Genomic DNA, 25,433 nt, shown 5'->3' with positions numbered 1-25,433 from the left:
TTTGGATTAAAATAAAACACTTGCTGTAACCATAATAAAAAGTGGGTGAAATTAAGGTGAAAGTATACACAAAACATGGTACACAAGTAGGAAATTAATGACAAATCATATAAATGCCAATTATAAGAACAGTAAATATGAAAACTGCAAAAATACCACTCAAATTTATCTTTACATCTGCACTAGAATTTATTCAGACATGCTGTAATGTTAAGGATATTACTGTCGCTACTTGCCTATGGAATATGTAGTGTCGTTCCGTGTGTGGAATTACTGTCAATAAAAGAATATAAACCACACCTAATGACTATAGTTATTCTACTGGCATCTCTCATCACAAATACATTTGAGTATACATCTTGAGCGAACAGAAACATTTATGAGGATAAAAAAACTCAAAAAAGAGTATTTTGACAAAAAATATATATAATGACACTGAAGAAAACTGACATGTCAATTATTCTAAATGTAACTTTTTATTTTAGGAAACCATTTGACCTTTAATAGTCAATAAGGGAAATAAAATATGTCTGTTCTATAAATATCATTATATTATATGTATTTCACATACTGTATCTCCAACATAATAAAGCAAAAATATATAATATATAATATAATACTTTTTAGTGCAACATTTTGTACTTGTGGGGATAAAGATATTCCTGATTAGATTTTATTTTCCTAATAATAAGTCTTTACATTTATGCAGTGGTTTCTATCCCATGGGATCTCAAAGTGGTTCAAGCATAGAAAGAGACCCACTTAAGATGTATAATACCTTCCTGAATAATGTGTGGCAACAACATTATCCAGCAGTTCAGGAGTGAGTGGAATTCAGCCAGGAAACAGGGTTAACACTTTTACTTGTTCCAAAAGCAACACGAGATCTTGTAATGACCAAGTAGTCAGATACGCATTTTAAGACGAAGGATCACACCATCTACAGACCAGTATTTCTGGTCAAAACTGTGGTCTAGAGGGAAGAATAATACTTAGTGGCCCACTAACATGGTGCCATAGTGGGGCAGTGGTGAGCATTGCTTCCTTGGAGTGCTAGGGCCCTGGGTTCAATTTCCTGACCAGGGGTACTATCTGCCTGCACTTAGTGCTCTATGTTCTCCCTGTGTTATGTGAGTTTCCTCTGAGTACTCACGTTTCCTCCCACAGTCCAAAGGTATATTGTTAGGGTAACTGGTTTCTCGAAAAACTAACTGTGCTGTGAGTGTGTGTGTCTGTGTGTCTGCCCTGCAATGCAATGGCATCAGGTCCAATATGTGCTCTGCCTAATGGCCGTTGCTTGCCGGGATAGGCTCTGGTTCCCTGCTATCCTGGATTGGAAGAATGTGGTAAGAAAATGGAAGTATGGATGGTACACTAACACTACTTCACCACCAGCATGGTTTTCCTAGAGGTCTCCAATCCCAGTACTGACCAGGATAAGCTCTAAGGTGCTCCTGGTATGTGATGTGATATGATGTCAGGCTACAAAAGATCAGTCAAATACTATAGCAGAAGATAATGTAATGGATGACAACATCAGATATGACATTTGAAATTAAGTTTCTATTTATAAAAAAATGAAGTAATGCATTTTGAGTTTGTAAAGTCATCTGGTACATCTGAAAACTTAATACATGTTTAAAGGCCAGGATAATAATAACATAATAATAATAAAATAATAATTGCTTACACTTATATAGTGCTTTTCTGGACACCCCACTCAAAGCACTTTACAGGTAAAGGGACTCCCCTCCACCACCACCAATGTGCAGCATCCACCTGGATGATGCGACAGCTCACAACACATCAGCTATCAGTGGGGAGGAGAGCAGAGTAATGAAGCCAATTCATAGATGGATAGAATGCAGTTGAATGCAAGTGGTAAGTTACAGATTTGTAAAAGTAAAGTTAAAATGTCAGCAGAAGATGAATGGATTTGGAGTTGAGCACTTATAGTTATCATCAGAAAGGAAAAAGAAGTTGCTCTCAGTAAATCCTAGTGTATAACCCAAGATTCAAAGTGTCACGTTACCTTTTAAAACTGATTGAAAAAGTTCAGATGAAAATGAACTGTGACACTGTCTATAAAAGCTCCTCACTTTCCATTATACTTTTTGAAATAATGGACTGGCTTCTTGCAAAGCACACTGGAGGTGGACTACTCAGGCAATTAGTGTGGTATAAGACTGAAAAGTAGGGAAAATTATGTCACTGCCTTTTTAAAGAAGCCTGAGCCTAAGGCTTTCAGTACTTCTGTAACGACAGTACCCAGTCATAACTGCACATTGCTTATAATTTTGCTTTGGTAATGAGGAACACTTCAGATGTCATATCATATAGACTACAAGAGTCCATAACATCATATGGTGTTACTGGGACCATGTGTGGGACCTAATGCCCCATATTAGGACCCACGCTATACTGTAGATAAGGACACTATACGGCAAAAAGGTCCTGTCCTTTTATTGTCCATTAAATGAAGAAAATATAAGTGGACTAAATGCTTATCAATATTCTAACCAAAGTTACATTTTTGAAATTTTATGTAGATATAATGTTGATATTTCAGTTAAAAAAACATACACACTCTTTTTCATAAATCAGAACCTTTGATTTGAGCTGATCTCTTATCTGATGTTATCAATTTTCTTACAACACATACAGTACTTATTGAGTATAACAGCTTCCAAATGTATTTATAATGTTAATGAACTGTAACTATAAACTGACCAAGACTGAATATCCAGGTGTACATTTATATTTTCTGAAAAAAATACTTGTATGATGTACTGTATAATAATTACATTGATGCACTGTACAAGCAGGAAATCTCTCAAAACAGTATTTCTAAATGCATTATGTTCAAATTTTAGACCCTGGCAATCAGGATTTTGTGAGACCTCTTTCATCTGGATGACCTTCACGAGGTTTTTCCTGTAACTTTTATATAGGTTCTTAAGCTCTTTGTGAGACGTATTTTACCACTGTCTGTGCTGCCGATTTGCTTTCTTTAGCAGCTGCCATAGGCACCTGTGATGAGCATCAAAGAACACTGATTTTAAGGTTTTTGACTATTTGACCATTGAGTTTATTGCAGCCTTTGAATTGTCATTATATTTAAAAGTGCATTTGAGACCAAGCTTGATTTTCTTGAGAAGAGGCACCAGCTCTTGACTAAAATGTCCTGATAAAATGTAGAATATTTCTGTCCCTTAGTTCCAAGTCATACAGAGGTTGCAAAACAGTACTAAAAGAGAGAATACTAAAGATCATTCTGTCCTTTGTAGATGGATCACATTCTTTTTCAATATGAATTTCACCTTTACTTGATTATACCTTGCTCGAAGACTTATTTTGTGTTTCATTTCACCATAATATGTGGTTGACGCAGGCTGTGCAGTGAAGAAGTTGTGAGCTTGAGGTTCATGTATTAACAGCACCCACAGTAGGAGCAAAAAGATTGTAGTTTTCCAAGAAAAATGTTCAACAGTGTGAACTTAGTTAAAAATTAAAAGAAAACACTCTTCAGCCACTCAGCACTATCCCAATCTCTCTTAGTGGTCCACTGGCTCATTGTCTTAAAACCAGTATTCTGCTGTTAGCCCCTTGGCTGTCTAGCTCTGCAGCTTGGGCCTTCAGCTTGTTCTGTGACTATCTTGCTCTCTGGAGCTCTCCCGCAGAGCTCTCTGTATTGGCCCTCTCGCAGGTTACCTCACACCCCTGCGAAGGTATAACGTTTGTACCAGGGGTGTAGTCACGGGTGGGACTGGGTGGGCCCAGGCCCACCCTGATTGATCCTAGACCTACTCAATCAGTCCAAGGTAATTTAAGATTTTTTTTTCCTTGTATGCATTACATGATTTGCCTTTTAATGTTACGTGTTTGTTTTTTTCATCCTATCTAATTTGCTATTGGCTCGCTGTATCTTTTGTGACCAATAAGAAAATTCTGTAAATGCAGTGGGGCGGTGCATGCGTAGTCATAGCTTAATTGGCTCTCATTGTCATCAGAAAGTCTTAGAGCTATCTAGAGCTAGGTTTTTGGTTTATTAGCCAACATGGCAAAACAAATGTATATATCTACATTTCTCAAAAAGCTGCATGTAGATGACCAGACCAGCCCCGCAACAAATAAGACACATGAGATGCTACAGGCATCCTAGGTTTTACGGAGTACAGCTCCAAATACAAGTGTTTCTGGAACGCAAGGGGCAATGCATGCGTTTGCTTGTAGCAGCTCGATACATGCTTGATCTCTAGCAGTCAAGCATGAAGAGGTTCTAAAATTTCTCCTGTAAACAAACTACAAGTTTTGGAATGCATTTATAACATTAAGATAGTATTAACATATAGATGCGAGTGTGCTTTTTACAGATAGCTATTCATATTGCCTCTAAATGCTGCAGTATTTTTAAGTGAATGACATTTACAGAGCTAAAATACATCCAAAGTATGTATTTGACGCTTTTATTAGCAGACCATTCGTGCAATTAATGGTACAATTAATTGGTTATCACTGTAATGTGAGTATACCAATTCAGTGTTAAGTCTTGTGGGAAGTAAGTCACAAATGTGCAAATTAGGTGTCTTTTGGCATCGAATATAGAATACTAATTTTGTGGGTTTCATACAAGTTTAATAGCATCATGAAGGATCATACAAGATCTTCAGAACTTAACATTTTAATACCTGAGCAGTTTCTAAGCACCACGGCTTCACTCGATATTACCCTTGGGGCGATGCATTTACTCCAACCTCTGAAAAGCATACTGCACGTGCGTGCACGTTCTTCTGATATGTTATGCTAAAGTCTGCTGAATATTTGCAAGGTAAACCCTGCATAGTATTTTAAATACAATATTTCAGACGGATTTTGAATCTTTTTGAGTTTTGCATTGTGTTCATTGTGTTTTGCAATAAAATATTAAAATATATATTAAACTACTGAACAAAATCAGGCATATAAAATACTTAGAACTGTTACAAGCAACAACTGAAAATGAGCTCTGGCAGCTTTTCTTTAGCTATAGTCCTCATAAGAGAGACCTTTTCAAACTAGCTGTCATTTGAATGGGAATGTGCCGACTCTCTAAGTGACGATATTATCGCCATATTCAATTCCAAACCCCGATGCCTGTGTCTGGTCTAGAAGGCCAAAACCTCACAACAGAGGTAGGCACCGATTGTTTTTTTTGTGTGTGTGTCTGCCGTGGCACAGTAGCGTTTGGCAGCCTAGATAATTGTTGCTTAATCTCTGTGTGTGTTTGTGAGAGAGAGAGCCAGTATGTATATAAGGTTCCGCTAATTCTACTGTTTAATTATACCGCTTGAGGATAGGATTGTAAATTGGAGGGGTGCCCCTATGCTGGCAGGACGGTCAGTTAGAGCCCGGGCCACCATCTTTTGCACAGGCCAACCCAAAAACCAATTCCTGGCTACCCCCGTGGTTTGATCAGACTGACAACTGGCTCTTCTCAGGCAGTGATTAGTCTGACTGACTGTCACAAAAGCACTTTGCACATGATTTCTGTGAAGTGTCACTTTCCTGTGACATTAGAGAAAAAAGCAATTTTTTCAGGATCAGAAAAGGAACATTTGAACATAAGGTTAGAATGAAAAGAGGTCTTTCAACCCATTCAGGTGACAATAATCTTGACTAGCCATTTGTTGAAAAAAAAAACAGGGAACCATGTGGCTTTACAAACATGCCTGGCTACCTTGTTCCAGACACCCAAAACACTTTAATCACAAGCACACTAAAGCCATTGTCCTGCCAATGGTAACTTTCACTATTATACTGTTTGGGAAAACGGTTTAAAATGGACAAGGCCAGACAAAAGTTCAAATGAAATATTTCATATTCTATATAACAAAAACAAAAAGTAAAACTAAAACACAGATCTCTTAGCTTCCTAGTTCATGAAGCAGTTGACTGAATGACCAAGCCTAACTAGTAACCAGAGCCCCAGTTAACCCTCCGTAACACAAAGTTTAAGTACACGACAGGAACTCTTTCACACTGAGTGAAAATCATAAATGGACCCATAACTGTACATAATTTTACTATGTCGGCCAATACCTGCATTTACATTTAGAACTAATGATGTCATAGAACAAGTATCAGCATCACAGCAGTTCGAAGTCTCCAAGGAGACAACAGAACCTCAGTTGTTTGTTAATATACACACTTTGAAACATACTGTAACATTTAGTTAACATGTCAGGTTTAGTTGAAGAATCGGCTAAGGTAAGTTTCAGGGTTTAATGGTGGGATGGCACCTGTGCAACCGTTAGAATATGATTAGCACCAAACCCAAAAGAAATACTGCACAGTTCAGGAACTTCATGAATCTAGCAACCGTAAAATAAGCTTACAAACAACTGAATTGAAATGCAAAAAAGTTAAGAGAAAGGCACAAAATATGTTTGCTTGGGGTTTAAAAAATTAAAGCTAACTAAAACTGTAATGATAAACAATCATGCTGCCAATTTACAGAGAAATATAATGTTTTTTGAAAAATTTATTATTTGTTATATAGGAACCCAGTATAATGGAATCCCTTGCGAACCTGTCTGCAGAGATAAAGGTTAGCATTTTTTTCTCTTTACTCTGTCATTCCCAGAAATATAATGATCATAAATATATTTTCCCAATCTTTTCATAGTAATCCAAACAACTCTGCGTGTATCTGACATTTGTAACATGAATCTACCACAGTATACCTTTTCTGGCAAGGTGATTGGTATTGTACAGTACCTTGAAAGAAAAATTATTGGAAATTTATGGTTTCTATTGATGTAAAGTGGCAAATGCTGACTGGTGATGTTATGTGAATCTTAATAAATGGTAATTTTTCAATCGTGTCAATGTTTCTTTGAGACAGAGAGGTAAATCTCTGCAATCCGAGCTGAGGGCATTTCTTGGAATGGAAAGGTAAGAGCAACGTGTTCTTTGATATTCTCTTAAGACTCTTCGCCAGATTTAACGATGAAGTGATATTGTATTAAGAGGCCTTTGGTGCAGGCTAAGCAGCCATAGGTTTGAAAATATTCTTGCAGCCTGACTGCTTCGATTTCAGCTATGTAGTATAGAACATTCCAAACACATGCCGGCCTACCTTCTTTTCTTTGTACAAGATAAAGATGAGGATGGCTTTAAAGATAGACAGACATTCAGTAAGGTACATAGTTGCTAGGCCATTTAGAGCTTTAAAAACAAGTAAAAGAACTTTAAAATTGATCCTAGATAATAGAGGTAACCAGTGATTTTTTTTCAAAACAGGAGTGATATTCTCTTTCTTGTTTTTGTAAGGATCTATGCTACTGCATTTTGAACAAGTTATAAGGGATTTATTGTTTTCTTGGGAAGCCCACACAACAGAGCATTACAATAATATCCACATCAATGTGAGCAATGGAGAAGTAAAATTAACGTGTCTAAATATCATTTAGTTCTATCCCAGGGAAGAGGGATGTTGCCTACACAGATGGCAAGACACAAAACACTCAACTGTGCAAAACAAGCATAAGGACATCAGTCAGGAGGAACAGGGTAAAGTGTTTTTACTTCTTCACCATGGTCATGTAGTTTCACTCCAAGTACTGTCTTATGAAATAACTGTGGAAAAAACCTCCCCAACATTTTGGGGTGCTGCATTTTGCTTCAATGAATTTTAACCTTTAGATATTAAGAGGAAGGACGCATTCACCCTTGGTAGAGATTCAGTTGTTCTTTGAGATGTCAAGGTGAGAATTAACCACTTCAGGTATAAGTCAATCCACATGACTGAAAGAGGGGCAATGAACAGGATATGGGGCTTCTTCCAGTTATAAATGTATAAAAATCATCATTAAATGATCTAAGACTACTGAAGTATAAGCTGTGTCCCAGACTAAATAATTAGCGAATTCATCGTTGTAGAGTGCAGCTACTGTATATTAATTGGCATTTCCTTAATCCATTCTTTCCTTAAAACAACTGTATTCCCACATTCCGAATATGGAGTAAGATAATGTAGAGAATGTTGGACTTGTAATAACTAATCGAATAATAATAATAATAATAATAATAACAATAATAATAATAATTAATGAAAGTGCTTAAAAGTATCAACAAATGCCTTCAAACTACTTGACAATTACTTTACTTTCAAAAGTGAATTAATGCTTATGTAACATTTCTCTTGACTTCTTAGGAGTATACTAACTCCAAGGACAAGTATCATCACAAACCATTATTTAAGTGCTGATGTTGGAGCTGCAATACTACTACCAGGAAAAAAAATGATACAGGTAACACTGCTTTCGGATTTCTAATAATTGCTAAAATAGTACGTTTACAGAGCATTCAGTCTCATAAAGAAAGTAAGTTGAAAATATGACAAGTTCCTACCATCTCAAACACTGCCAATCTATAATAAAAAGAAAGTACTTGAACGCCTACAGTAGTCAAACACAAACCAGAACATATCAGTGCATGACAATGAAATGTAGTCACAATATTTCCTCTACCCATTCAAGTCCCAAAAAGGACCGAGGAACTTACCAGAGGTGATCCCTGGATTTCAAACAGAGCACAATGTAGCCAATATAGGGGAGAAGATTACAGAGAGCTCTTCTCAGATTGCTCAGAGTCAGCCCCAGGACCCTGTCTTGACTGAAGGAGACAAAGTGGTGAACCAGGTAGGTAGAAATGAGTAAAGAACAGAGAGTATGGTTATTCTTGCGTTGTTTTGTTTGTCTGTCAAAGAAAAGCAAACAAAACATGATGGAGTTGGGCACATATTAAAGTGTTGTAAAAGAGTCACTTGAAAAGATCTTCCACTAATACAGAAAGAAATATCAGAGCACAACTTTCTCAGTTCTTCATTTTGTAGGTTATGTTGAGCATAATTAAATAGCCATGTTAAGAAACTGCAGATTTCTCTACTCCTATACTACAGGGGAAATCACTTCGGCCATGAGCGTGCTTGTCAGTCTCTCTTTTGTTGGCCATGCACTCTTCGTATTCCACGACATGGTTGTTTCAAGTGATGAAACGAGTTGCTAATGTTACATTTGGGTGCAGAAACAGTTTTCAGACAGAGTTTACACATGATTTCTCTTTGTTCAGTATCCTGTTTGCTGAAGCCAAACGATTGACACTGCATCTTTTTAAGATACCAGCTCGTCTTCATTTGTACTTGAGTCATCCCTGGCTGACTGGGGTTCAGCGTGAGCGGTTATTTTGTCTCGTGCCCGGCACGCTTCATTGTGTTTTGAATGAAGGACGAAAGTTGGACGAAGCAGAAGCATGTGTGTTAAAAAAAATGAATGAACAGCCACTCCTGAGAGCCACAGAGAAATTCTATGTTGTTTTGATTTGATTGAATCAGCTTTGTCATGATATGCCTTTTCAAGATGAGTGCTTCCGAGTTTTGTCAATGTTAATCTTTATTTTAGGAGAAGAAGAAACGGTGGTATCACACTTTGCTCAAGTGTATGATGCCATGTGTGTACAGCAGAAATCACTAAAGGAACAGCAGACACCTGAGTAGAGAACAAGAATATGAAAAGACTGATGAAAAAAAAGCACCAGGAGAAATCCATTGAATATGCACAATCTCATACAGTATTTAAGTGAAACGTTTCAGTGTTGTTTTTAATGTGGTCATATTGCACACATTTTAAACAATGTGTCTTGTTTAATGAACAATTTATTTAATTTAGTAAAAAGTGTTGTTTACTGTAGTCTTAGCATGAATGCAATTGTTAAAAAAAACCTTAATGTAAAACTGAATGTTTCATACATTATGGATTTTTGTTAACCCACACACCTAAGTGAAATGTTTGATTATGTTTACAAGATATAACACATAGTTCAGTTGAGTGTGAAAGGGAACAGAGAATGTCACAAACAAATATTTTTGAAGGACTTGATGAATATTTGTTCTTTAGAAATTGAAAAAAAAATAAAGAATTTTTCAACAAGATGTCTTTCTATAGCGAGTTTCATTTGAGATAGTCTTTTCTTAGAAGTGCAAGAGTGGTATTCCCTACAACTTATTCCCCAATTTTATCATTCTCAGAAATTAGGAGACGGAAACCACACCTACTGTAATATTAGACCTTGTAACAAGGGAACTAGGTTTCAATGGCTTAAAAGGTGCATAAAGAGGCTCTACAGTGTCCCACAGGTTTCCCAAATCATTTCTTAAAGTATGGAAAAAGAGGAAATAAAGTGTCTACAGAAAGTGTATACCCCCTTGAACTTTGTTCAGTTTGTTGCGCCAGTGCCTGAGTTTCATGCACTTAAATGAGGACTTCTTTCTCACACCACATATTTTATACTTTTAACGGGAAAAAATGAAATATTAGAATTGTATACATTTTCACCCACGTGTTAATATTTGGTAGAAGCCATTTTCACAGCAATTTCAGCTGTGAGTCTGTTGGTATAGGGCTCCACCAAGATCTGACAATATTTGAGAATTTGAGAAGTCTGTCTGGTTTAGCTGAAGAATTAGCTATGGTAAGTTTCAGCGTTTCATTTGGCTATTCTGTTTTTTATTTAGAACTGATGACTTGAAAGATGCTCTTGTAATGTGACGTACCTATATAATACCTAGCAATGCTGTGTTAAAAAATACATAAAAAGCACCACGTACAAGAAGTTAGGTGTCATTAAAATATTTCAAGAAGAAACTGTAGCTCTACAGAACGTGACATTGACACACCCCTGCTGTTTGTCACCCTCAACAAATCAAAGTATGAAACAGATAAAGCATGATTTCATCACTTATCAAATGAAAAGTTAAAAGTGTTACCTACAATTAGCAGTCAGACCCTTACACCCCCACTGTGATTGTCAGAAATTATTTTTGAAAAATGGATAGTACTTTTCATGAGATATGCATTCATAATAATTATCCAAAACTCATAAGTCCTGGGCAATATAAATTATGTGGCTTATTCCAAGAGGATAAACGATTCACTTACTGTATGCGAAAAATGTGACATTCTAAGCACGATACAGATTTCTAAAAAACAATGGGACATTTTTTAATAGTCTTTTGTTCTTTTACATGCATTTTGATTCATTATTTACAAGAGTATAAGTATTATAAAAGAGGTCTCCAAGGTCCAACTATAGTCCTTGAGGGAGCAGATCTTGAGGAAAAATCCTTATTCTTCTGTATAGGTCAGATACTACTCATGATTTACATTTACTTAAGACACTGATGAACAAAATTCCTCCAGAACCAAGTTTGATTTTTCACCATACAACTTCAACATTGGATAGAATGATAAGGTTACAACTACTCCAAAGTTGACTGCCCACAAGCATTTGTTTGAATTTGTTATGAGCTCTAGGACTTGTAATTGTGCCTTGGGCACTTAAATGTATTATGGGACAATACAGAAATACAGGAAATTCAATTTCTTTTAATTACTGGTGAAACCAGTGTAAAAAGATCTTCTGAAGTGCCAGAAGTGCCAGAAATGTGGCCTTTCAGAACTTCTAATACAAAATGTATAGCGAAATAACCAATATATAATTTCTTTTTAACAGTTTACAACAGTGATATTACTCAGGAGCAATTAAGAAAAAACAAACACTTCACACAACAAATAAATAATTCGTCATATTCACTTGGCAATGCATAGTTGTAGCTTTAGCATTGTAAGGATGCAGCTTTTCTAAAGATAAGTTCCATTCTTTTAAGTTATTGAAAGACTATATATAACCCAATCATTTCAATCACTTCAACTATGTATAAACTATGTATAAAACAGATTTAAGGTAATATTACACATTAATTTCTCCATTTGGTGAAATTGTCAATACTAACTCATGTCTTTACATAAATTAAGGTTTAAATGGACACAGACAACGAACACAGGAAACTCTTCTTCACTGGATATTGTATACTCTAAGGCAATGCGGAAATATAGAGCATACAAGATGTATAAGAAAGTGCCTTTAGTATGAAGGTTAAACTTCAGACTCAAACATAAACCTCATCCTGTCAAGAGGTGTCTTTTTAGACCCACTAGTTCCGCTAACAATAAATTATATAATTCTCTAATTACTTGGTCTCAAATAACTAATTTTGAACAACTTCTTTGAAACATGATTTTTAGTCATAGCAAAGTTAGAACTCAATTTTATGTTGCAAGTCATTCACATATTTAATAATTCTAGAATTTTAACTACCCTTTATTTCAAGGCAAAATAGGACTGAATAATGGGCTATGGATGCTATAGAAATGGTAGTAGTTTTATCTTGTTAATATTTTTATTTAGCTTCTGAAATTTTCTTGAACAAACTAAGTGTGCTTATTAGACTTCTCTTAAAACTGTGCTGTTGTTATAAACAAAATGCACCAAACACCAACTGTGAATGTGTCCTTGTGTTTTACATCCAGGGGGGTTAAAAAAGATAAGGGTATATTGTCCCTTGTTACAAAGGGTGTTAAATTCAGAGATACTGAAGCATCTGCTATTTGAAACTACCTATAGAAACAACTGCAGTTTTCAAACATATATTCATGTATCCACAGGTGTTGCAAAGACTGTATAAACACCTGCTTTTATTTTTATTGTCTTGGCAATTTTTAAACTTTTACATTTTAAAAGTTTTTAAATCCCAGACCAAAAATTCAGACTTCAGGAAGAGCATCTGATTTCTTTCAATAAAGCAGAACAGAGCAAAAGCACACAATACAAAATCATGAGAATTTTCAGCAGAGGTTTATACATTTGATACACTTGGAACTGCCATTTGTAGGTCCTTTTGTGTCTTAGTTTACAACTGTGAAACCTGTAGTTACAAACATGGAGAATGAAGACATGTAGACATATACCTCTTACCGGCCTACCTTCGAAGAGGTGAAAGATGAAACTTTTCCTTTATCGTCAACTCAGTCAATGTCTTTAAACTTTTGAAAACTGTAACAAAGAATAAGTTTAAAAATGTATTTTCATTGGACCCACAGAAAAGTAAAAGTTGTAAATAGAAATGCCCATATAAATCAGAGAGCTACAGCACAAAGGCAGTGGCCTTTTGGGATATAAAAATGAAATCAGACTTCACTGAGATGAATTGCCCTTGGTCACGGACATCTTGCTATCAGTCACTACAAAGATGTTTTCTTTCGTGCCATGGCTTGCCTGACTTGCTTCTCAAGCTGGATGGCTTCTGGTCGTTGGTCAGGATCAACAGCCAGCATGTCCTGGAGCAGCGTCCTCAGCTCCGTGCTTACTGCTCTCTTTACTTTCAGGGGGATGTGGAACTGCAGCCTGGGGTTCTCATGCAGGGCCTCTCCAATAGGCACCAGCCTTCGACCCTGACAGACATATGCTCCTGTATCGGAAACACACTAATTCAATTATAAAATATTTCTCATAGGAGTGAAGGAACCTTTGCCTGTTAAGAGTTAACAATTAGGTCCTCAGAACTGTTTTATGGTTTTGTAAACTCCTGGCTGGCCAAGGTTTCTTTAAGGTCTCTTAAGTGGAGGTGTAACTCATGTATCCTACATGTGATTTAGCAACATGAAATGGAATAGGTTCTTATCGGAATATGGTCTTGGTTAACTGCCTAAGGCTGACCTAAGTGCCTAACCTTCTGACTTTGTTTACACCTTATATGTTATGAATGTTTTATGTATGAAAATTTTGCTCATCTTCAAGAATAAATGTCTGTTGCTTTACTTAGGAAAGTGAGTGAGAGACAAGGTTAACAGAAATTAGGCACAGTAGTAAATGACAGGATATGTTTTTGTTTTCAAATGGTCTGTACCTGGCACACCTGCAGTGCAAACTGACACACACTGTTTAGAGAAACAACTACTCTATTACACAGAGATAAAAGGTGAACAGTCTGGGTTAACACATGATGCCCATCTTGTTCTGCTGCAATAAACCATGAATGTACCATAAATCGTAACATCAAAGAAACTGGATCAGACACTTGATGTATTGCTAATTTGCTGAAGCACATAACAATTTAGCAAATAAATGATGCAAGGTTATTGGAGTGTGTTATTGCAATGTATTTAATTGTTTATTATGATTAGCAAGACATTACAAAAAAAGGAAATTACAAAAATAATTAAGCAGTGGGAAATGTGTAATGCTCTTTGAAATGAGCTTTTCCAGCCTTTCAATTTTACAATGTTGTTTTTCGCTATTTGGGTTAAAGCGATTCTTTCTTTTTTGTCAGATGTACAAGCCCGTAAAGTCAACATCTTTTATTAACAAGGGGGGTCTAGTAATAGCAAAGAAAGTAGATCTCTTGCAGGTTTTAACTAAATTCCTATGCGCTAAATTGCTAAAAATAAAAGATAAAAACTGGAGAAGCTGGTAAAAGCTTACAGAACTTTGTTTAAAAATTTACTGGACACTGTAAAAATGGACACTGGAACTGGGTGTCTTTTGTGTGTCAGAACTCATTAGTGAAACAGTTGAATCACAAGCTGATGAAACAGTAATAAAAATAGTAAGAAACATAAACAGGGATTCTAGACAGAAAACCATTCATCAAGGTACACACTGCAATTTCTTCTGTTATAAACAGTTATCAATACATTAAATACGTGGAAACAAAAGTTAACTACAGGTCTTAGGGTTTTCTAAATTCTTTCCTGAACAAACTGCTATCTTACTTAGCACGAATATACAGTGGTGTGAAAAAGTGTTTGCCCCCTTCCTGATTTCTTATTTTTTTGCACGTTTGTCACACTGAAATGTTTCAGATTATCAAACAAATTGAAATATTAGACAAAGATAACACAAGTAAACACAAAATGCAGTTTTTAAATGAAGGTTTTTATTATTAAGGGAAAAAAAAACAAACAAACCTACATGGCCCTGTGTGAAAAAGTGATTGCCCCCTAAACCTAATAACTGGTTGGGCCACCCTTAGCAGCAACAACTGCAATCAAGTGTTTGCCATAACTGGCAATGAGTCTTTTACAGCACTGTGGAGGAATTTTGGCCCACTCATCTTTGCAGAATTGTTGTAATTCAGCCACATTGAAGGGTTTTCGAGCCTTAACCGCTTTTTTAAGGTCATGCCACAACATCTCAATCGGATTCAGGTCAGGACTTTGACTAGGCCACTCCAAAGTCTTCATTTTGTTTTTCTTAAGCCATTCAGACATGGACTTGCTGGTGTGTTTTGGATCATTGTCCTGCTGTAGAACCCAAGTGCGCTTCAGCTTGAGGTCACGAACAGATGGCCAGACATTCTCCTTCAGGATTTTTTGGTAGACAGCAGAATTCATGGTTCCATTTACCACAGCAAGGTTTCCAGGTCCTAAAGCAGCAAAACAGCCCCAGACCATCACACTACCACCACCATATTTTACTGTTGGTATGATGTTCCTTTTCTGAAATGCTGTGTTACTTTTACGCCAGATGTAATGGGACACACACCTTCCAAAAATGGGACACACACCTTTTGTCTTGTCAGTCCACAGAGTATTTTCCCAAAAGTCTTGGGGATCATTAAGATGTTTTCTGGCAAAACTGAGACGAGCCTTTATGTTCTTTTTGCTCAGCAGTGGTTTGCGTCTTGGAACTCTGCCATGCAGGCCATTTTTGCCCAGTCTCTTTCTTATGGTGGAGTCATGAACACTGACCTTAACTGAGGCAAGTGAAGCCTGCAGTTCTTTGGATGTTGTTGTGGGGTTTTTTCTGACCTCTTGGATGAGTCGTCGCTGCGCTCTTGGGGTTATTTTTGTCAGCCGGCCACTCCTGGGAAGGTTCACCACTGTTCCATGTTTTCGCCATTTGTGGATAATGGCTCTCACTGTGGTTCGCTGGAGTCCCAAAGCTTTAGAAATGGCTTTATAACCTTTTCCAGAATGATAAATCTCAATTACTCTGTTTCTCATTTGTTCCTGAATTTCTTTGGATCGCAGCATGATGTCTAGCTTTTGAGGATCTTTTGGTCTACTTCACTTTGTCAGGCAGGTCCTATTTAAGTGATTTCTTGATTGAGAACAGGTCTGGCAGTAATCAGGCCTGGGTGTGGCTAGAGAAATTGAACTCAGCTTTCCAAAGATGTGATAAACCACAGTTGATTTGTTTTAAGAGGGGGGACAATCACTTTTTCACACAGGGCCATGTAGGTTTGGATTTTTTTTCCCTTAAAAATAAAAACCTTCATTTAAAATCTGCATTTTGTGTTTACTTGTGTTATCTTTGTCTTATATTTCAATTTGTTTGATGATCTGAAACATTTCAGTGTGACAAACATGCAAAAAAATAAGAAATCAGGAAGGGGCAAACACTTTTTCACACCACTGTACTTTATCTTCTTGTTGTCTCTTGCAGTTCCTTCTTTATATTGCAGAGATTTTTGATTGCATAGAGCCTCCATTCCAGCAAAACTAACTTGAATCTATCTCTAGCCAAACGTCTATACAATGAAGCCGGGTAAAGAATAAAATACTCTTAAATTGCACTTGGTTTATTTGTAATAATTGTTCTTATGGAAAGGCTATATTTTACTAACTCAAAAAATGAGACAGCATTGCTTGACTGCTCCTATTTTTTGCAAGAAATCCAATTTTTTATATTATATTTTGTTTGTTCTGGTTTGTACATTACATTGGGATAGTATTAATGGCAAATGCCAAAAAAAACTTTACATTTAATAATGAGTCAGAGAAATCACACAAAAAGGTTATCTAACAAAAAAACAGAATAATAATTAACAACTGAACCTTTCTTGAAACGTACCCCAATTAGAAATGTGGACCTGAAAAACTCAGCGGGAGGGATCTATCACTCACCTAAGAGCTCCTTGCCAGAGGTATCCTCAAAGTAGGTAATCCTCTCCAGAATGGCCCAGAACAGGACACCCAGTGAGAAGATGTCAGCTTTGGCAGTGTAGTGCCCATCCCAGACCTCAGGTGCCATATAGAATTCAGAGCCGCAGGTGGAAGAGAAACACTGTTGGGTGACTTCACCAATACTCTGAGTAACCCTGCTGAGTCCAAAATCAGCCACCTGAAAGATGGAACACCTGTGAGATGCATAATAATAATTCATACTTTCTAAAGGGTTTGCATCCAAAAGTGATCTACAGGCCAACCAATTAATGCTGTAATTTATGGATGCCATATTGTGCAAGACTGAAGTGGGATTTGACCTGGCTTAACACTGTACTGTGTGAACAGTGCCACAGGATCATGGGACCACGCAGTTAGGACCTTAGCTGAATATCTAATTTAAAGGACTCCCTGAGTACAATGTCCCATCACCATACCGGGGCAGTATCCTATTCTGGTCCAGAGGGAACAGTGCCACCTACTGGTCCACCAAAGCCACTTGTAACAGCAGCACTTACTGTGTATATATTTTCCTTTGAGGTCTCCCATTTCAGAATTCACCAGATGGAGGCCCATGTTTTGCTTCTGACATTTGCTGAAACTACAAGGAAGTATTGCTGCTGTTATTCAGTGTTTTGATTCACAAAGAAACTACAATGCATGTTAGTTAACAGCTGGAGGAATCCACTGTATAACTACAAACTACAAATTTAAACAGGTTGTGAAGCAAAGAGTTTATGTCTCTTCAGTCAAATGAAATTAATTTCTGGGATATCCTGTAAAAATGTATATAAATATAAATTATCCCATATGAAAGTAACTGCATTAATTGTGAATACCATATTAATATTTTTGCATAGTTGACTATAACGAATGTTGAAAAAATAAGGCTAATGTACAGTGCCTTGCAAACTCCCTTGGACTTTTTCACATTTTATTGTGTTACAGCATGGAACCATGATGTATTTAACTGAGAATTTTTGCCGCTCATCAACACAAAGTATTCTATACTGTCAAAGTGAAAAAAAATCACTCAATTAATTAAAAATAAAAAACAGAAAATAATTGAATGCATAAGTGACTGGGACACTTTACTGTAAACAGGCGCCGTCCTTCGGATGAGACGTAAAACCGTAAATCCTGACTCTCTGTGCGTTTCTCGAAAAGAGTAAGGGTGTAACCCCGGCATCATGGCCAAATTTCCCATTGGCCCTTACGGATCATTACCTCCTAATAATCCGCATCTATGAATTGGCTTCATTACTCTGCTCTCCTCCCCACTGATAGCTGATGTGTGGTGAGTGTTCTGGCGCACTATGGCTGCCGTCGCATCATTCAGGTGGATGCTGCACATTGGTGGTGGTGGAGGGGAGTCCCCATTACCTGTAAAGTGCGTTGAGTGGAGTGTCCAGAAAAGCACTATATAAGTGTAAGAAATTATTATTATTATTATTATTATTATTATTATTCTAAGTACTTCTTTTAAATCAGGGTCACAGGAGGGCCAGGGCCTACCCTTTAGCACTTTAAAATCGATTATATGCAGATTATATTGATTATATTTTCAATAATGCCTTTTAGCTGCATCAGAGCCATTGTTAATACAGAACACCAGGATGTAATATCTTTTACTGTTTTCTCAGGATTCTTGTGATGGAATTAACCACCTTGATCTACTTAGGTACCAAAAACAATAAAAATGTCTGACAGACAGATCACCGTGAGCTACTGACACAGTGATGATGTAGCACACATAAAACAAGACAAAGGAATTCAATCTATCAATCTCAGGAACTACATGAATAGATAAATTAAAGTACATGTCTTCAAGCCAGTTGCAGACTCAAAATAAAAAGCTCTGTATTTTCTTAAGAAGTGGTCTCTTTTCTTGCAAATTTTTCAGGAAATGAAGAGTTAACAGGTAACCACGGCTAGAGGTGATAAGACAAATTCCATCATGAGGAACTGCAGCTTCTTTTATCCACCAGCCAGGAACTTTCCTCTCTTATCTACAGCAATGTTTTACTCAGACCTGCTCTTTTGGAGCTCATTTACCACGCTACCCCCAGGCTGGAAGTTAATTGAACATGCAGCACATCAAAGCAAGGAGCTTCGACAGTCAGTCGTAGTTGTTGTGCCCTATTAACAAAGCAATTAATCAGTTCATGGAAATTAATTCATTAAAACACTGATTAATCTACTATTAAAAAGGGAGGAATTATATTAAAGGAACCTCTGGGGTGAGGGGGGGAAATTTGGCTACACCCCTCTTTAGAACAAAATTTAGAAGATATTCTTTTGACGCAGACTCGGTCTCACTAAATTTTAAAAAAAGTGTTTCTTAAGGTTATGTAGCCTTGTTTGGGTGTTATGACAGATGGGGTATTCTAAAAAATGGTATTTAATAGAGAGATTGATGGAGGATACTGGAGGTAGATTACCGAAAATTCCCACAATGAGCTTCTTCTCACTAAATGTTGACCCCACCCTGCAGATATAAAGTACAAAGAAAGTCTAAATGGATAATTCATAGCATTACGTTGTGTAAATATCTTAAAAATCAAAACGATTGGACGAACACCAAAGGTCACGCTCAAGCAACTAATGAAATATCAGTTAGCCACCATTATCCATCTGCTACTTAATCATTACTTACTTATTACCAACTAGAAGACATAAGTATGGCAACAACAAAAATGTGCCTACTAGATGGGTCCAGAAAGTTAGTTGTACAGTACATGCCATATGAACATGCTTACATGTTTGATCCTAACCTATGAAATGGGCAGGATGCAATCTCTCTACTCCATAATAATGTATGTGAAGCTGTCAATGTTTTGTACAAACAAGCCTTCATCAAAACATGCCCATTTGGCTCAACACAGATCTAATATTACTTAACATTACTTAAAAACATACAAAATGAACCTCAAATATTGAGTTAATCAATTATAATACAGGTAGTGTATATACCAAATGGTTATGACATTTTAAGTTTAGTATGTATGTTATTAAAAAAATATATTTTTAGTATGTTAGTTTATTTGTATCTGCTTTAACATTATTTATAACTGGTAGATTAATACAAATTAATTAATTTGTAGATAAATACAAATTGTTTATTTGTAATGTACCATGTGTGGCAATATACAGGCTTCAAACAGAGTTCTTTAATTACAAGGTGTATCTGTCTGATTCAATGTTCAGCTGATTGGTTATAAAATCATTAACATGAAAAAGGACTTTTGAAATACTCTTTAAAAGGACAGTATTAATATCACACACCTCTCTAAGTGATAAAACTGAATGACAAACTTCAGCAAAATGAGCAGCAACTGGACAAGTCAAATTCTATTACCTGATAGAGCTGTCACTTAATTGCCTTTTAGTTTTAACAATGTACACTGCTCCACATGGAAAAAAGATAACACCCTGTGTAGTACGAAATAAATCATTTCAGAAATGTTGCGCCTGTGAGGGAATTTTTAATTCTTTACAGTTACTGCATTAGGCACAAGATGTTAAATTATGCCCAGAGTTCTAAATGTAGAAGGTGTAATCCAAAAACAGGTGTCAATATTTTATGCTACGATTCTAAATGTTCCTCTCTCATTTTTTGATCTGCTAACTGTATATCCCCTTACATACTTATAGCTTTCGCATTCCTTTTAAAAAAGATTTCCTGACTACATGACAGACTGTTCTTTATCCCCTTACATAAGGTATGTTTTAAATTGCCTAATGTTTGATGGTATAAATTTTGAGCCAAAAGGTTTTGTTCTTAAGGTCTATTGACAATCATATAAACATGTCTCGAGTTCAGATGATTGTTTTTGACAGATTCTAATTGGACAGCATCTTGATGATCATCCGAACAAAGAACATGATGAAGCTGTAAGGTGACACAAATCTCACCACATGATAAGCTAAAAGGTTTTGTTACAGATTATTCATTTTATAAGATCAGGAGGTATTTCTTTTTTTGCAAATCAATTTTTGTAAAGTAAGAAACTGTTCAAGGCATAGAACTTTATAAGAATAGAGAGCCTGTGCTGAGAACCAGCTTTTATATTTGCAAAGCTTGATTATTTTTATTAGCGGCACAGTGGCACAATGCTACAGTATGTTCTCCTCAGGTTCACATGGGTTTCCTCAGGTGCACTGGTTTCCTCTCACAGTCCAAGAACATACTGATAGGTTATCTGGCTTCTGGAAAAAACTGCCCCTGGTTGTGAGGATGTATGTGTGTTTGTGTATGTCCTGCGAGGGACTGGTGTTCCATCAAGAATGTATCCTGCCTTGCAGATAGCCTCCAAGTACCACAAACCCTGTATTGAATAAAGTGGTTAGAACCATCAAACCATCAAACCCATCTTGGCGATGGGACCAGAAGTGGAATGGGAGATGAGGACATCTTTTGGTTGTGGTGGGTGTGCAGGAAGGCAAGAATCACCCTGGTGCGAGTGTTTTGTCTGCATGTGCCCTGTCATGGACTGGTGGCCTGGTGTATCCTTCCCTGTGCACACTGCTTGCTGGGATTACCCTATGGTAACCCTATGACCTGGTACTGGATAAAGTGGATTGATGGGTTACCTTGATGATGGGGCCAGATGTGGAACTGGAGACGAGGACATTGTCTGGTTTGAGGTCCCTATGAACAATGTGGTGGGCATGCAGGAAGGCAACTGCGCTGCTCAGCTGAATCATGATGCTACGGTTGAGGTGGGCACTGGGTGGGCGGGAGAGGAGGTAACGGTTCAGGTCCCCCTCTTCACAGAACTCCATCACCAGCCAGAGCACACTGCTGTGGGACTGTGGGTCCTCTTCTGCCCTTGGGTGCTGCACTCTGCCCTTCAAAGTATTTTCCACCAGATCAAAAGGAAGACTGCCTGAAGCTATATCCAAGCGCTTGAAAGTTTTGGGCCCTGTCTGAAGGAAACACTGGTGGAGAGCGATTACATTCGGATGTTTTCTTCTAGCTGCTCTCAGTGCCCACAATTCCTGAAGGTTCAGCTCCATGCTTTCTGGGCTGCTGCAAGGAAGCCTCTTGATAGCCACACGCTCCCAGCATTCATTTTCCCAGTGTCCTCTGCATGCAGACCGGCCCTCAAATACCACGCCATAGCTCCCTCGGCCCACCTCCTGCACTAGAGTGTATACCAGGTCCATGTCAGGCCTCACCAGCCCAGAGCAGCACCTCCAACCTGTGAGAAGGTATTAAGAGCTTCAGTAGGAGAATAATGCATGTATTTATTTTTATATTTACTAACAAAATCCTGAATATCATGTTATTTTTGTTTTCCCTTTTTGTTGTAATAACCCATCTCCCATGTACAATACTTTACTTATGTAACTTTAGTGTTTATAAATCACCTCTGATCTAGCAGACGTTATGCAGTTTATAACGCAACTTTGGGAGGAATGACAACAGTCACGTTGACTCAACCTCAGCTGAATACTGAATTATTCCTCACATAAAAAACTATAAATATATACATAATCCCCTTCTCTCCCTCATACCTCTTTTGCATCCCTCCTCCAGCCCATCTCCAACTGTGCAGCTACCCCTTGGTCACTCCTCACTCTGCACAGAGATCCTAGCCTCCTCATTCTACAACTAGTAGGTTGGCACTCAGCCAAGTGTGTTACGGCAAAATTACTAAGACTAAAACACTCAATAAACCAATAAAACTTTCCATGCACTTATTTCTTGGGTGTGTTATTCCTAGTGAAGGAAGACAAAGCACCCTCCAAAAGATCACAACAATGAAGTGGCCATTAGACCCATCCAACTTATCTGGATTCCAGAGCACTGAATTGTACTAAATGCCTGGGTTGTGTGCTTGACTTCTATAATCCCAGGTGTACAGTCCAACAGTACACTGTAAATATTGATCATAGTTTTAATTTGTGCAAAGAAATGCAGGAAATGAACAGGAAAAGCAGGAAAATAATGAAAAGGCATTTAAGCATGAAAAGGTGTTATCCTGCTACACTAAACCACTCCATAAAAACCTAAGCTTTTTCTAATAATGTCATTATTACACAATACTTGAGTTGTGGAGATCAGATATACACATTGCTATGTATTGAAGCCATTGTACACCTTTTCATTGAGACCTAACCAAAAAAAAACATCCCTTTTCCATTTCAGTAAAATACTTATAGTCTGCGATTTGTGTGGTTTTTGCACTCAACCACTGTTACATTGTATGTTTATTAATTCTTCTGTACTAATGTGTTACCTAAGATACATTACAATATATTACTACTTGCTACAATAACATTATAACTCACAGCTATATTTAAAAAAAACATATTCCCCCAAAATCAATATTAATGCCTAAATGGTAATACAGTATAGCAGCTCACCAAGCCTAAAAACTAATAAAAAACTATAAATGCTGAATATTTCTGAAAGATTCACTGACCTTTAGTATGATTAACATAATTTAGTAACTTTATATTAATCGAAACAATGTAGAAAGTATTAAATTGCAAGATTACATCCCCCAGTGGTTTAATTCACATTGTTCCAGAAATATTTATGGGAGAAGAGAAAAGCATCTTCTGACTACAAAAACATAACTAACCACAAGAAAGTATATCTCTTTTCATTTCTATTAAAGGTGATTGATAGCTATGCTAATATATGTGCAGGGCCATCTGCACCAAATACTGTATATCAAACAAGTGGCGAATGTAGCCTTAACACATTTTTATTGTTTCAGCTTCCTCTCATTGATTATATAGGCCCAGTTGTACCTCTAATGTTCGTTTTCCTTCCATGTATATACTGAGATAATACAACGTAATTATATGTCTGTGCTTTATATTATTTTCATGTCATCTTTAGAAAATTAAAATAATTTTAAATGTGTACACAGCTTAAGAATCGTGCATTTCAATAACTTCTTCGTGAAATCTGGTACGGATAATAGAAGAAAATGGATAGGTCCTAGAAAAATGTGTCATATATTTTAGTTAAAATCAATGTATCAAACAGTCTGAAAATGCGATTATAGTAATAATAAATTATGCTACAGGTTAATTATGGTAAAGTCAACGGAGTTCTTAATGTTATAATTATTTGTATTATACAGTTTGCTAAGCCTGTTTATTTGTGTACAATGTAGTGTGCAATGTAACTGCATTTTATTGCGCAAGAACGTTAGAACAGAATTGCTATTTATTGTCCTATCCTCATTTACACAGAGTATAAACTATGCACTGGTAAAGTGAAATACGTTAGGTTTTATCATCTAAAATAGTAAGTTAAAATCATAATACTGCAATCAATAAAAAGATGCAGCTTATTAAAAACTTAAAAAAAACCGCCCCGGTTTTTTCATCTTATAGAAGTACTCACGGCATTGCGCATTAATTTAATTTAATTTCAGGATAATTTTAAAGTACTGTCCTGTCACAAACAGTCCACAGGCAGCCCCATTACATAATGCACCTAAAAATCAAACAGGAAGAAACTAACTTAATCTCAGAGTTACCAACGATACCCGATATAAACGAAAGAGCGTTCAAGACGGACAGCGGAATCATTGTAGATTATTGTACCTCATCTTTAAGGTTTAAATACAGAGGATATTGCTTGATTTTATATTTTAATTAGAGACACTTATTTTCTGATTATTAATTCTAGCAACGTTATTCGAAATCAACCTTACACCGGGAGTGTGGTGTTAATTATCACGCATGCCTGTATTTTCAAGTAGTAGTTACGAATTTCAGTCGTAGACGCTCAGTTATTACGGTACCAATACATATATGGATAAATCGCTTACCTTAAAAATCAAAAACAAAAAAAAAACGACAATATAGTCCTCATTTCTAAATTGATATTAGTTTTCTCATGGTTCATAACGTCCCGCTTACTAGACATAGGAACAAGCCGTTTTCCAATTGGTTACAAGTCCACCATTCCGCTCCCTAACACTCAAAGCTAGTTTTTGATTGGATGGGGTCAAGGTCACTCAAGCTTAAATTTGGGTGCTTTCCAATGAGTTTACCTTTCAGAAAGTGACGCGTTTTAAAATTGAGTCCGAGAAGTGTAATGAGTTTCGAATTTTTCAAGGTTTTTTTTTATTATTTATTTAAATACAGCAAACAGGGGTATATACATACAAATATACGAATGTCACAACATGATAGAACAAAGTTAGCATCAAGTGAATGAAACAAAAAAAAACCGTTGTCCACAGTACAGAGGTTACAATATGTAATGTTAGGGGTTACATTAAATACGTTTACTGTATATGCCAGAAGATGTTTGTAAACCAACTGACCAAGCTTATTTTAAAACATTTTTAGTGAATTTGAGTATAGTTTAAGTGAGTTGGAGAATTTTTTAAAGCACATGGTAAGGCACTTTTTTTTTAACTCTACATGAATGTATGTAAAACTTTGCTAACATTAGAATGACATTTACAATTATACGAACTTATTTGTCTGGATTCGGAACACCCAGAAAAATATCCCTAAAAGTTAAATTTACACGAATAATACTATTATTCCGCAAAGAAGATATCAAGTGCCAGAAGGCTGTTGAATTATAACAGGAGAAGAAAATTCCGTTGTTTTAATATCTGATTCGTA

The 25,433-nt window shown here is 36.6% G+C and overlaps 2 protein-coding genes across 3 annotated transcripts; one reads left to right on the top strand and one right to left on the bottom strand.

The window, feature by feature from the left end:
- Positions 1–5,852: 5,852 nt before the first annotated feature.
- On the top strand, positions 5,853–9,970 carry LOC107077062 (uncharacterized). Its single transcript, XM_069179947.1, has 8 exons — positions 5,853–6,246; positions 6,539–6,586; positions 6,884–6,933; positions 7,452–7,551; positions 7,684–7,745; positions 8,195–8,291; positions 8,520–8,681; positions 9,441–9,970. The coding sequence occupies exons 1-8, from the start codon at positions 6,217–6,219 to the stop codon at positions 9,510–9,512; spliced, it is 621 nt and encodes a 206-aa protein (XP_069036048.1). The 5' UTR covers positions 5,853–6,216; the 3' UTR covers positions 9,513–9,970.
- Positions 9,971–11,403: 1,433 nt separating this feature from the next.
- Positions 11,404–24,758, bottom strand: LOC102685497 (serine/threonine-protein kinase PDIK1L). 2 transcript variants are annotated; one of them, XM_069179942.1, is made up of 4 exons: positions 24,623–24,758; positions 21,417–22,027; positions 16,785–17,001; positions 11,404–13,345 (listed from the first exon to the last, which is right to left on the bottom strand). In XM_069179942.1, the coding sequence occupies exons 2-4, from the start codon at positions 21,990–21,992 to the stop codon at positions 13,119–13,121; spliced, it is 1,020 nt and encodes a 339-aa protein (XP_069036043.1). In that variant the 5' UTR covers positions 21,993–22,027; positions 24,623–24,758; the 3' UTR covers positions 11,404–13,118. The 2 variants fall into 2 exon arrangements, with proteins under 2 accessions (XP_069036043.1, XP_069036044.1); XM_069179943.1 differs by lacking the exon at positions 24,623–24,758 and adding an exon at positions 24,313–24,382.
- Positions 24,759–25,433: the final 675 nt, after the last annotated feature.

Source organism: Lepisosteus oculatus, chromosome 2 (genome assembly GCF_040954835.1).
Source record: "Lepisosteus oculatus isolate fLepOcu1 chromosome 2, fLepOcu1.hap2, whole genome shotgun sequence".
Classification (NCBI taxonomy): Eukaryota; Metazoa; Chordata; class Actinopteri; order Semionotiformes; family Lepisosteidae; genus Lepisosteus; species Lepisosteus oculatus.
Note: the sequence above shows the minus strand (reverse complement) of the source record. Positions and strands in the feature narration are given on the sequence as shown.

Coding starts and splice junctions, on each gene's coding strand:
- LOC107077062 (XM_069179947.1), top strand. CDS start 6,217: ATGTCAGGTTTAGTTGAAGAATCGGCTAAG. Junction 6,587..6,883: donor ACCTGTCTGCAGAGATAAAG/GTTAGCATTTTT, acceptor TCTTTGAGACAG/AGAGGTAAATCTCTGCAATC. Junction 7,552..7,683: donor CATCAGTCAGGAGGAACAGG/GTAAAGTGTTTT, acceptor TTTAACCTTTAG/ATATTAAGAGGAAGGACGCA.
- LOC102685497 (XM_069179942.1), bottom strand. CDS start 21,992: ATGGACCTGGTATACACTCTAGTGCAGGAGGTGGGCCGAGGGAGCTAT. Junction 17,002..21,416: donor CATCTGGCCCCATCATCAAG/GTAACCCATCAA, acceptor TCCATCTTTCAG/GTGGCTGATTTTGGACTCAG. Junction 13,346..16,784: donor CTCTGGCAAGGAGCTCTTAG/GTGAGTGATAGA, acceptor TTTCCGATACAG/GAGCATATGTCTGTCAGGGT.